The sequence below is a fragment of the Guillardia theta genome (assembly GCF_000315625.1).
Source record: "Guillardia theta CCMP2712 unplaced genomic scaffold GUITHscaffold_49, whole genome shotgun sequence".
Taxonomy (NCBI): Eukaryota; class Cryptophyceae; order Pyrenomonadales; family Geminigeraceae; genus Guillardia; species Guillardia theta.
The window spans coordinates 501,465-514,145 of NW_005434625.1; the positions used below are offsets into that span (position 1 = coordinate 501,465).

General features: G+C 55.6%; 1 protein-coding gene across 1 annotated transcript; it reads right to left on the reverse strand.

The window, feature by feature from the left end:
• Positions 1–3: 3 nt before the first annotated feature.
• GUITHDRAFT_140895 (hypothetical protein) lies at positions 4–11,389 on the reverse strand (the record flags this gene model as incomplete). Its single annotated transcript, XM_005829972.1, has 23 exons — positions 4–269; positions 612–2,146; positions 2,347–2,708; positions 2,766–2,906; positions 2,952–3,249; positions 3,297–3,403; positions 3,458–3,496; positions 3,646–3,700; positions 3,810–4,670; positions 4,975–5,023; positions 5,304–5,550; positions 5,596–5,677; positions 5,727–5,840; positions 6,006–6,048; positions 6,092–6,179; positions 6,229–6,534; positions 6,585–9,405; positions 9,457–10,565; positions 10,618–10,684; positions 10,730–10,773; positions 10,847–10,873; positions 10,930–11,222; positions 11,302–11,389. 23 exons carry the CDS (start codon positions 11,387–11,389, stop codon positions 4–6), a joined length of 9,042 nt encoding a protein of 3,013 aa, XP_005830029.1.
• Between the last annotated feature and the right edge of the window lie 1,292 nt (positions 11,390–12,681).

A 12,681-nucleotide genomic window follows, 5' to 3' on the forward strand; every position in this document is an offset into this window, starting at 1 on the left:
ATCTCATCCGTTCCTCGGCGTCGGCTCTCGAGTGTCCTCCCATGCGATGCTTCCTCCACTCACTCTCCTGCCCTCGTCCAAGGCCCCGAAGCTGACGCGAGGGACCAGGAGGTTCCTGCCGGCGAGCGGAGAGGAGCGATGAAGGGAAAGTGAGGGAGAAAGCTCGCGGGAGAAGAGGACCCGGACCCTGTTGGAGGTGTCGGAGGTGAGGACGAAGATCCGCCAGAGAGCGAAGCCGAGCTCGAGGAGGAGGCGGTGGAACATGCCCCCTGCAGGCACGAGTGAGGGAAGGGGGAGAAGAGGAGGGAGGGAGGAACGCGAGGGAGAGGAGGGAGGGAGGAAGAGGAGGGAGGGAGGAACGCGAGGGAGAGGAGGGAGGGAGGAAGAGAAGGGAGGGAGGAACGCGAGGAAGAGGAGGGAGGGAGGAACGCGAGGGGGGGAGGGAGGGAGGGAGGAAGAGGAGGGAGGGAGGAACGCGAGGGGAGGAGGGAGGGAGGGAGGGAGGAACGCGAGGGAGAGGAGGGAGGGAGGAAGAGGAGGGAGGAAGGTTGGCATGTTGGCGGGGGAGGGGGACAGGAAGAAGTAGAGAGGAGCAGAAGCATGCGAGTTACCCTGCCGAGAGAGGAAGGAGTCGATGCGGGAGCATGCGACTTCACGCATGAAGAAAGCTTTGGAGGAGGAGGAAGCTATCGGGAGGACGAGAGTGAAGAGTTCCTTGGAGAGGCTGCGGAGCTCGACCTCGAGTGCTTGAACCTCCTGCACCACTGCCTCCTCCAGCTTCCCCCCTACACCACCTTCTCCTCCTCTCTCCCCTCCACAGACACCACCTGCTCCACCATGTTCTCCCTGCTCTGCTCGTCCTGCCCTGGCCAAAGACGACCTCCCACCTTCTGACGCCTCCTTCGCTTCCTCGGCCACTTCCGTCAGCCTCGAGCCCTTCTTGTCGCTCAGCATCGCCGTTCTCCTGTGTGCTGCGATCTCTTCCTCGATCGCGAGCTCCCATGCTGGCGATTTTGACTGCCTCGAGGCCCCGGGGGGAGGAGAAACTTCGTTGGCGATCCTCACCAGACGAGAGAGCCGCTGATCCTCTCCTCCTCGCGGCGTCGAGATGACCTGCTCCACCTCTGTGTCCCTCAGCCTCCCATCTTGAGCACCAGGAGGAGAAGGAGGAGGAGAAGGCATCGTAGCAGGAGGAGGAGGAGGAGGAGCGGGAGCAGGCAGCTCTTCAGTCGTCCTCGTCCTGCTGGGCACGGCTGGCTCAGAAGATAGCATCTTCTGCAGCTTCGAGCAGTCGCTCTCGAGCTCCAGGAGCTCCTTGTCCAACAGGACCTCGCCACCCCTCGCCTCCTCCGCCTGCCCCCGGGCTGACTGCGGGACCATGTCGTAGGAGAGGTCAAGAGGAGCCTCGCGGAGCAGGGAGAACCCCCGGTCAGGAGGGGACCAGACAGAGGCCACAGAGCGCATGCTGGAGTCCTGCAGGAACGAGCGGAAAGCGGTCCTCATCGTCTTCTCCCTGTCCGCGAAGTTGCCGCGGCAGAAGGACAGGAGCATCTGCGCCTGCCGGTGAACGCGGAGGAAGGAGATGTCCGCCCAGCGGGTGAAGGAGCCAATGAGGAGAGACTTGAGGATAGCGCGCTCCTGTCTCTTGCCTCCTCCTCCTCCTCCTCCTTCCCTGCTAGCCTCTGCCTCCTCTCCTCCTGCTCGGGAGAGCTTCCCCTGCTGTGCCCTCATGGACTTGATCCACTTGCCTGCCGTTGTGTTGCCGGACAGGATCGTGCTCTCTCCCTCCTCCTTCTCTCCCTCCCTGGCGCTCTTCTCCGGCAGCAGCTTGTGCTCAGCCCACCAAGTCTGCAGCCGGAGGAGAGCCTTGAGGTGGAAGAGGAGCTGGGAGGACCAGAGGAGGAAGCAGCGGGAGCAGAGGAGCCTTCGGTGAACTGAGGATGCGAACAGCAGCGACGAGGCCTTCCACGACGCCTCCTCCACCTGCTTCCTCCATGCACACAGTACGAGGTGCTGCGTGCTGATGTCTCTGCTGCTGGCTAGGAAGACTCTCCTCCTCCTCAGCTTCTTCATCACCGTCTTGTACCTCGTCCACCTCGCCATCCTAACTCGGAGGGAGCGGCGGGTACGAAACGAAGTATAAGATCTGAAGGTTCGTGAGAAGAGAAAACAAAAAGAGCATGGGGAGAGAAGGAGGGGGAAGGAAGCGAACTGAACTGATCGGGGGTCAAGAAAGCAGGAAGGCAGGAAAGAATGAGGGAAGGGGGAGGGGGAAGGAGGGAGGAGGGAGGAGGGAGGAGGGAGGATTGGTTGAAAGCATACAAAGAGGAAGAGCGAAGCGTCTACCTCGCCGACTTGCTCTTTGTCACCCAGGCGCTCCATGCAAGCACATGCTCTGCTGCCATGGCTCGCAGATTTCTCGCCAGCATCTTGGAAGCCGCACGGGAGATCATAGACAGTTCAAACCACCTGCGGACAGTCTCCTGCCCAGTCCTCCTCCTCCTCGTCTCCTGCATCCTCGTCGCCTCCTCTTCCCACTCAGCGAGCATGAAGGACTGACGGGACCAGCGAGCCCAGCTCTGCAGGACGAGGAGGAGGAGGACGCCGTTCCTTCGGAAGGAGCGGGAGGAGAGGAGCCACAACTCATCCATCTGCCTCTGCGCCGCATGCAGCTGAGTGACGAAACTCCAGGAGCTCACGACGGCGGCCTGACAGCCTCGGACGTCAAAACTTCAAGAAGGAGGTCAAGGAAACGAGAAAGCAACCTTGGCTCTCGCAATCTTCTCCTCCTCTTCTCTCGTGACTCTCCCCCTGCTCCTCGCCATCACGTTGGCGACTTTCCTCCATCGGCCGAACACGATCATGATCGCTTGCCCCGCCCGCACCTGCTCCGCCCTCCTCCCAACCTGCTCCACCACCATCATCCTCAGACAGATAGCTGCAAGCATGACCTGCTTCCTGCTGACAGTTGCCAGCCACTTGTCGAAGCAGAACTTGGACTTGTTGAGCTGCAACTTGGACAGCATCTCATTCTCAGTCCTCAATAGCCGATAATATAGGCGAGTCTGCACGCAAGTCTTGCGGTGATGGAGGATGGAGACTTGCTTGCTCAGCAGCATCCAGACCCACCGGAGGGGAGAGCTTGCCCGCGCCTCTTCCCAGCATCGCCAGCCGGTGAAGGCTCTCTGCAAGTCAACAGACGAGAAGACGGCCTGGCGCTCCTTGACGAGATCGACCGACGTCTGCCACCTGACGGCAACCGGCTGAGGGTGCGAGGGCGGAGAGAGCATGTTCACCTGGAGAAGTAGAGCCGGCAAGGCTTGCAGGTCAGCCTCATCTCAAGTCTTTCTGCAGAGAGCCGAAGGGAAGACTTGAAGTCTCTCCACGCAAAGAAGACGCGAGCCTGCTGGTAGACGTGAGGAGAGGAGAGCGAAGGGCGATTATCGTCTGCAACGACCTTGTGGATCTTGGACTGATGGTGTACCACGCTTCGTCCCTGCAGGGAATTTCTGCTGAGCATGTCTCGGAAGATTTCTTGAGATGCAGGAGTCAGGGTGTTGTTGTTGGCAGGATGAAGGAACAACCATCGTGTCTTGTTGAGAGGTAAGCGATGGAATCTGAGAGGGCTGAGATAAACACTGGTACTTGTTCTGATGGGGCTGTTGATTTGCCAGTCCTCGCAACCACCATTTGATTGAGACTGCAAGGACAGTGTTATAAGGTTTCATGTCAACTGACTGATCAAAGAAGTGGCATCACTAACAAGCAAGTCATCATCATTCAATCACGAGCACTAGTATCATCGTTACCCTTTCTCATGATTCTCGGGGGTTGGACGAGTCAAAGAGTCTTCAACGGCATGAACAGCATTGCAGACTTCATCCAAACTCCCCCCAATCGCGTCACAAAGGGCAGCAAACGAGGATTTGACGTGCTCAAAATCCCCAGCCCTGTCCATCGCTCCCTCCACCCTCTCCCCCTTGAATTCCTTCAAGTCAACAAGATCGAGCAGGAGAACGAGTGGAACAACCTGTATCAGGTGGCTCTTTCCTCGGAACGCGTCTACCCACAGCCTGAGGTCCGACATCATCTGCCGGCACGCCGACAGGGCAGTCTGATTCTTCTGAAAGAGCTCAAGCTCTCGATCTCTCGACTCTCTCAAGACTCGCTTCAACTTGGCCACATGCTGCAGGCTCTTGCCTCCTCCTCCCTCCTCCTCTTCCTTCCCTTCGCTCTCATCAGTTTCATGGCCTTCCTCCACAATCGTCGGTAAAACTTCGCTGCTGCTCGCACGCACAGGCGGGGGGTCCTTCATCCGTTGTGCACTATCAAGCTCCCCCTTTCCCGCTGAAACCTCGATCGGAAAGTTTTTCTCAGTCTCCTTCAATGCAGTGAACATCTCATCGTTGGCCTGCGCAGGGCACTCATGAGCAAGTTTACATCCTAGCAATGCTGACACCTTCTCCAACTTCAGCATATAGGCGTGCATGGTTGTAAGCTTTCGTTGAGCCTCGTTGTTCTGCTCTTGCAGCTTCTCTGCCCTGGACTGAGCATCCATGAGATCATTCCTGCACTTGTTCAGATCTGCCAACAGCTTGTTCTTGATCTTGGTTGTAGTAGCCAGATTCTTCTTACAATCCTCCAGCTGATCTAACGCGACCGACAGATACCTGTAACAAGCAGGTCATAGGATCGTCAGGACATATCCCATGTAGACATGTCATCAGGACATATCCCATGTAGACATGTCGTCTGACTTCCGACAGATCTGTTGTGCATGACAAACATCATGCACAAACGCAGCCATGCCAGGACCAAAATTTGAATCAATGGTGGGGTAACAGGATTGGTAGTCGACGTGAGGTCTGTTATGAACTCTGAATGTCTCTCTTGAGCATGCTTTATCTCTTCCTCTTCTTCTTCCTCCTCCTCCTCCTCCTCCATCCACATACACTCTCTCGTCCTCCCCGTTACCTCCGAAGCTCGTCATTCGCTTCTTTAGCAGCGTCCTTCCCCACCATGCCTGGAGGCCCCAATTTTGACATGCTGGTTTCAAGATTTGAATCAATTTTCAAATATGTTTATAAATATTTCAAATCTGAGAGCTTCAAAGTCTCAACACGCCATATCGTTCAAGTTGATTTTTCAGTTTTCTAACGGTTACATCTGACCGCTACCAGACTGGCTACCAAAGTCCGGGGGGCCGGGGGGCCGGGGGGCCGGGCCCATGTTTCGAGTCACTGAGTCAAGTTTACTGAGTTCGTCACGTGAGCTTACATGTTGTCTTTACTGTACATTGCTACTTGAGTCGGACTTAAGTCTCTTGGCTCCCTCAGCCTTGCTCGCTCCCTCTCCGTTGCTCAGGCTGCTCTTCCTTTTCGCTTGACGTCGACTCTTCCTCGTCTCCTGGTCGTTCCCTTCTTTCTCGCTATCGCTTCCCTCCTCCCGATCGCTCCCTTTCTCTGGACTGTCGTTACTGGCCATCTCTTCCTTGTCCTGCTTCACTTCTTGCTCTTGATTTTGATCGTACAGCTCCAACCCCTCAAGGATCTGCAGGAAAGGCGTCAAGAAATGCGAGGCTAGGGCAACCCATACCTCGTGCTCCTCCAAGTCTGCACACCCGAGCTCCTGGAATCGCACTCTCCACAGGGCCGCAGGCTTGGTGACGTCATCGTCGCTGAGGGATCAGGTCAGGTCCTACTGGCAGGTCTTGTCTGCTGTCTCACATGAAGAAGTTTGACTCGCTCGCCGGAAGCCATGCGATGACCTCTGCGTTGCACTCCATGGGGTTGTTGCCCTCGGAGTCCGTCACCGACCGGCGAATCATCTTCCCGATATAGCTGATGACCATCTCTGTCAGTGGAGGGAGGAGGAGGAGGAGGAGGAGGAGGAGGAGGAGCAGGAGCAGGAGCAGGAGCAGGAGCAGGAGGAGGAGCAGGAGCAGGAGCAGGAGCAGGAGCAGGAAGAGGGAAGGGAAGGCCAAGAGTGATGAAGAAGGAAGAAACCTGCTCCCTGTTGTATACCACTCGTGCGTATCGCTATCTTCAGCTACAATCATCATCAGTCCTGATTAACTCCTGTCTCCCACCACCTGCTTCCTGCTTTTCTGCATCCTCTGCATTCTCTTCAACCTTTGCAGTTGCATCCTTCTGGTTGAAAAGCTCAACAGCCTTCAGCACCTGCATTGCGATCAGAAACTGGCAGAGCGATCGGCTTCGTGACTTTGACCTGTGACTCCTCGAGGTGTTCTGTTCCGAACCCGTCCTCGTACTTGACCGTCCACAAGGGAGACTTGCTCCTTCCCTCCCCCCCGAAGTCCGTCGGCTTCGCTTCCTTCCTTACCGGTCCAGCGACGATCCCATCCACCGATTGCTCTCCGTGCGAGGTAGCGAAGAACTTCCTCACTCTCTGACCAGTCAGATCTGCGCGCTCCTCCTCTTTCTCTTGGCCGTTGGGCTTCACGATGGTGTCGGTATGGTACACCTCGATCGCTTCCTCCAGCTCGGACAGCTCGAGGTCTTCCTCCCCGATATCCTGCAGCTCTCAAAGTGACGAGCAGCAAAGGTCAGCGCTGCCCGACTTACCTCGTCGTCGTACTTTACCCTCCACAGCGCTCGGGGGTCGCTCGGGTCGTCGTTGCGGAAGTAGTTTGAGACTGTGGCAGGCAGCCAGCCTCGTACAGTCCCGTCGACCTTGCGAGCCTTCTCCTTTCCCTCGAGCACCACTATCCTCCGCACCCTCTTCCCGATGTGCTTGCATCCAAACGTGAACCAGTCCTCCGTCCCGTCCTCCGGCCGCTTCCCCTCCGCCAGCTCGTGGATCATGATGGCCTCCTTCACCTGGAACTCGTTGAGGTAGTCAAACTCCAGCTCTTTCCGGTCGTAAACGACTTTCCACAAGCATGAAGAGCATTTCTTCCGCTTCCCAAGACGACAGAAGTCGCTCTGCAGCCACTCAGCCACGTAGCCGTCAGCCTGCCCCTGATCCACTCCGAGCTTGACAAACCCTTTCCTTCTGATCCTTCGACCCACATACAGGTCACCGTTGTGAGCAAAACTATCCGCCCTCGCGTCAGGCAACTTCAGAAAAGCTTCGATCGCCTGCTTCGCCTCTTCCTCCTTCAAATCTTCGCACCCGATCTCAGGAATGTCGTAAACGACTCGGAACATCCTGGCGCCCTGACTGTCTGCGGAAGTGTCGGAGTACGAGATGCATTGCTTGATGGTACCGTCCGCAAAACCCAGCGGCTTCTCATTCTCATCCAACACAGCCCGCCGCACCCTCATACCAACCCACTCGTGCTTTTCGGAGTCATCCGCATCACTGAGAATCTTCTTGTCGATGAACTCCTTCACAGACGAAGGCGACGACGCTAATCTATACGCCATGATCCCTTCCAAGACCTCCCGGAACTCGAGGTCTTCCGCCAGCTCCCCCTCATCGTATCGAATCCTCCATAGAGCTGCTGGCTTTCCCGTGTGGGAATCACGAAATCCGGAGAGTTTCGATGGCAGAACTCCGACGATCTTTCCCTCGATCGTCTTGTAGGAGGAGGAAGCCTCGTGGAAGACCCTCCTTCGGATCCGATCCCCCAAGGATTCTGCTGGGAGGGGAAAGAAGTCAGAGTCATCCGCAACGGCTCCATCGCCACCCCCGGGCGAATTGACAGCATCCAGCATTTCTGTGGCCCTGTCATCATCGCTGGACTTGTCTTTCGGGACGAGTCGCTTCTTCAACTTGGGGTATTCGCTGCCTTTCATCTCCCCCTTGGGCTCCTGTGACCTGGTCGTTTGCTTGAATTTGTCAACATTAACATCTATCGCTGTCCTGCCGTTGAGTATGTGCTGTCTCAATGTGACCAGTCGATCTCTGCTCGTCTCTGCCCGCAACGGGGAATGATACACCTTGACGGTTCTTCCATCACTCAGCGTCTTGAGATGATACTCGGGCTGCTTCATCTTGCACGATTCTCCTATCTGCTTCTCTTGAAAGACGAACTTCGTGCGAGGAAGCGACATGCTTTCCTTGAGCTGCCTGTTCCTGCACAGGAGCTCACCGTGCAGACTCTGCGCGTCTCTGCAGGATTCCTCCAGGGAGGTCTTCCTAGCCTTCAGCTGCTGGATTATGTCAACAAGGGAATCCAAAGTGTCCCTCCCGCTCTCCTCCTCCCCCTCGCAGCGCCGCGTGAGAGTTTCAAAGAGCGATCGGACCCCGGGCTGGCTCCCATCATACAGCTCCGTGGTAGCCATGCTCATCTGGACCCTTAGGAATGGGGCGACGAGCTGGCTGACCTGCTGCTTGTGGGCTCCCTGCTCGGCACTCTTGTGGAACTTCCGCATTAGAGCAGTGAGGGAGTCAAAGCTCTCTCCCTCGGGGGAGTTGAAGGACGTGGCAGGCAAGGGGCCACCTGGGCTGAAGATGGGGTTGTCAACCCTGAGATCCCAGCCGGGCGGCAGCTGGTCCATTGCCTTCTTGTCAACCGTAAGCGCGAATCTCTGGGCGTCGAACGAAGCCACCAGCTCAAGGCACCGACTGTCCACCTGCGAGTCATGAGACTCCAAGGTCGGGGGCCGGCGAGAGGTGGAGGAGAGTCGTTGAGGTCTAGTGACCTTGGGCGGCTCCCTCCTGGCTCCTTTCCTCTCCAGCATGGCGTTCCACATCTGCCTCATGGTCTCGTGCCAGGCGTCGAAGTCAGTGCACATGGAAGGCTCAGAGGACTCCAGAGCCTTCCACCTTTCCTGCACCTTAGGTTTGGGTTGAGGAGTGTGCCCAGAGGGGACCGAGTCAAAGACGCAGCCCGCGGGCGGGCAGCGCGATGTTTTCTTGTCCACGAAGGCGGCCTCATCCTCCGAGGAGAAGCAACAGTCATCCAGCTCGTCCTCCATGGCCATGGCCTTGGCGATCGCTCTCACCTCAACCCTGCGGTACTTGCGGTGTTGAACACATTCCAGCACGCGCTCGCTGACTTGGGCCCCGGCCTCCTTCAGCCATTCATCCTTCACCTCAGAATTGGAGTGCAGGTAGCGCATCGAGCTGCTCATCGTGTCCGCCTCGCCCGTCTCGTCGTGCCCAAAGATGGAGGAGAAGGAGGAGGTGAGGGGGTAGGGGTAGGGGCTGAAAACCAGCTCCTCGTCTATCGCTGTCCGCATGCTCTCCTTGAAATCGTTCTCGCTGAAGTGGAAGACGTGCTCCTCCGACGGGTCCCAGACGGCTCGGCAGTAGTACTCCCCCGACCGCAGGTACTTGTGCGGGTCGATCGGGTTCCCCTCGGTGAAGTACACGGTGACCAGCCCGAGAACGGTGTTGCGGTGAACGTCCTTATCCATGTGCAAAGAGAAGAAAACTTCGTGCTCTGCATTCCAAGCTGGTTTGGTGTAGGCTACATCATGGTCGGGAACGTGCCGTCTGCACAAAATCAACATCACCGACAACGTGAGGGGGAGGAAAGGAGCTTACTTTCGGTAGTGGTAGAGGGCACTCCTGTTTGTCTTCTGCACCTCCTCGCACTTGTAGAGCCACCTGACATGAAGGAAGTCGCTCTTCCTGTCGTACGCGAGGAGCTGTGCTATGAACGGAGTATCTGAACCCTCCGAATTGAGGATCACACAGTCCCCTTCACAGTACAAGTTCGGCCCATCTCTGAACAGAGGGATCATCTCGCGCTTGTTGGACCCTTCGCTCTCTTGGCTCCGTCCCGACGACCCTGGAGCTGACGCCTGACATCTTTTCTCACCCCCCTTCTGGAACTCCTGGACTTCTTTCTCTACCTTCTTCTTCAACTGACTTGTCTTCCGTCCCAACACGTTGGAGAATTCCTCAAACTCATGGAATTTTGCCAGGAAAGAAGCTGAAGTCTGGCCGACATTGCTCTGATCCACCACATTCAAATCCCTTGAGTACATCTCCACTAACGTGTCGGAGTATGAGAAATCATTTTGAGGAAGCGACTCGATCAAACACAAGATTTTGTCCACCTGCTCCTCTAAAGATTTCCCGTCCTTTGTGAGCTTCCGAGACTTGTTCACACATGACTGAAGGAGGAAGTTCGTATCGGGCATACCATCGTTCCAGCTCTCATCCTCTAGCACAGACTCGTCCAGTACTGCGTCAGTCTCGTTGTCAGCCTCATGGACGGCGCCATGGAAGCGAAACAGAAGACGGAAATAGTGGAACTTCAGCGTCCCGCTGGCGCTCTCCGGAAGGTTCATAATCCTGCACACCTCTCGCCACCTTCGGTTCTTCGTCACTTCGTCCATCCCCCCCATGTTCGTCACGATCCCATGAAGCTGGAAGATGTCCAGTTTCCTGCCAGCCATGTAGGGGACGACGCTGCTTTGTCCGGACACCTTCATGTGATCTCTCCACTGCTGCAACCATTCTTGGCGCTCTGGGGTCAACTCTGTTTCCGCATCCTCTTGGGGCTGGATCCTTGTGCATCGCTTGACCTTGTGCTCAGCAGCATTCGAATCTTGATCCATGCTGCTGCTGCCATGGTTCTCGTCCTTCAACTTCTGCGGGCTAAATCCCGGCCCTTCGTCGCCATCCTCCTTTTCGTTCTTGCAGTTCTACGAGTTGAAGTGACTCCAACGACCTTTCGATCAAAACAATCGCGCATACCCGGTGTTTCAATTCTAAGTCATACAAGTATCGCCAATAAAATCGTTTCATTCTATGAACTGTGGATCTAGAGAGAGCTTTCAGCACGTCGTCATCGTCCAACAGTGCTCACCTGAAATTCTCGTTGTTCGTACCAGTCTGAATGGAACTCACAACCTATTATCCATCCGCAAACAGATCAGAACAAAACATTCTCTGGACCACCGCAACAAAGGAGCACAAGACTTACTTGCTTCATCACCTTTTTTTTCAGGCACTGGAAAGCCAGGCATCAAGTCAGGGAACGAAATGATTCCTGAGAAGATGACTCACCATCTTAATCCCACCATGTTTCAGAACTTCCTGGAAGAGGAGAATGGGCCTTACAGGTTTCCCACACAACCCCGGTATCTTCAGCGGGTGGGGGATCCCCTTCTTGTCGAGGAAGTCTAGCCAATTTTTCTCCCATTCCTGATCCTCTTGAACGATCTCTCGATGAGCAGCAAGCACCTCATCGTGATGATCTTCCTCCTCGTTCTCGTTGTTGTCGATCCCTCCCACCCCAGCGACCATCGTTATAGGCTGATCCACTTGGTGCAGCGTGCTTGCCTCTCCCACTTTGGCACCTGGGGAACATGTTACTGGCAGGACTTGCAAGAGCCTTGTGACAAGGCGTCTGCTCTGCGGAGGATGCATGCTATTTACCGGAGTCTTGTGGACTACTCGAGCCTTTCAGCTCCGCTTCTTCTCCCCGCACCCCAGGATCTCTCGCACTTGACCCGTCCCCGCTCATTGCGTCGCAGGAGGATCAATCCAACTCTGCGCAAGCCTTCATGGTTGCTGCCCTCTAGCTCATCTAGGTGCCCTCCTTCACCATAGTCAGCTCGATGAGACCGCAGCAATCTAACATCAGCAAGCTTCATCGATGAACCAATTCACACGAACACAGTCAAAGCTCATATTAGCCCCATTCAACGTGCGGAATGGAGACAGCAGACTTGACCACCCAGGCAAGCCAATCATCTCCTCCTCATTTCCATTCCATGATCATTCTATTTCTATTCCCATTCCATGATCATTCTATCTCTATTCCCATTCCATGATCATTCTATCTCTATTCCCATTCCATGATCATTCTATCTCTATCATCTTCTGCGGCCTTACTCTACACCCCCGCATCCCTTCACCCTGTTTGCCCTGCTGTGATGCAGATGACTACTTCCTCCCTTCTCAACCCTGCAAACCTTAACGTGTAGACCTGTCTCTGCCTACACGCCTTCCTGCCTGTTTCTGTCTTCTCTTCCTTGACTCCTTAACTTCTCCTGATGTTTCTCTCATCAACCCCCTCGATCCTTGTCCTTCCTCATCCTCTGACAAGAATCGTCTTCGTGACCTGCCTCGTTCTCGCACTTCCTCCATCCACGACTCCTCCCTGCTCGCCCCGAACTGTGGCAAGTCATCCTGCTCATTCTCCCGCCTATCACTTCCAACACCGTTCTCCTCCTTCCTTGCCCCATCTGCCATCTCCCGGCATCGCCATTCCTCCCCCTACTGCCCATGGTAGGATCTGCATAGAGGGCAAGGGTTCAGAGGTTTTGCTGCCTAGTTCAGGAGGGGTGGGGGCATAAAAACTTGGGAAAACTACCCCTACTTTTGAAGGTAATACTACCCCTATTTGAGATGTAGATATGGGGTAGTAATACCACAAAATCCACCAAGTCTGCCTCAGAGAATTTGATGATGACAGGCAGGGTAGGGTTAGGTGGTGAGAAACTCTGGGGTGGTGGCAGTGAATTTATCGAAACATTCACGGAGAATAGGGGTAACGATGTGGTATTAAACGGGGTGGGGGTACAGATCACAAAAGAGGAATGGGGGGTGGGGTATAATTTTCCGGGGTGGTACATCGGAGGGTGGTAGGAGCAAAATAGTTTCAGCGCCGGTTCAGGATATGGGCAGGCGGAACAAGATCAGGCGGAGGAGGAGGAGGAGGAGGAAGCGGGGAAGAAGATAGATGATGGGGAGATAGATGAACGGAAGTCGAGAGAAGGAGAAAGAGATGGAGAGAAAGAAGGAGAGTACAAG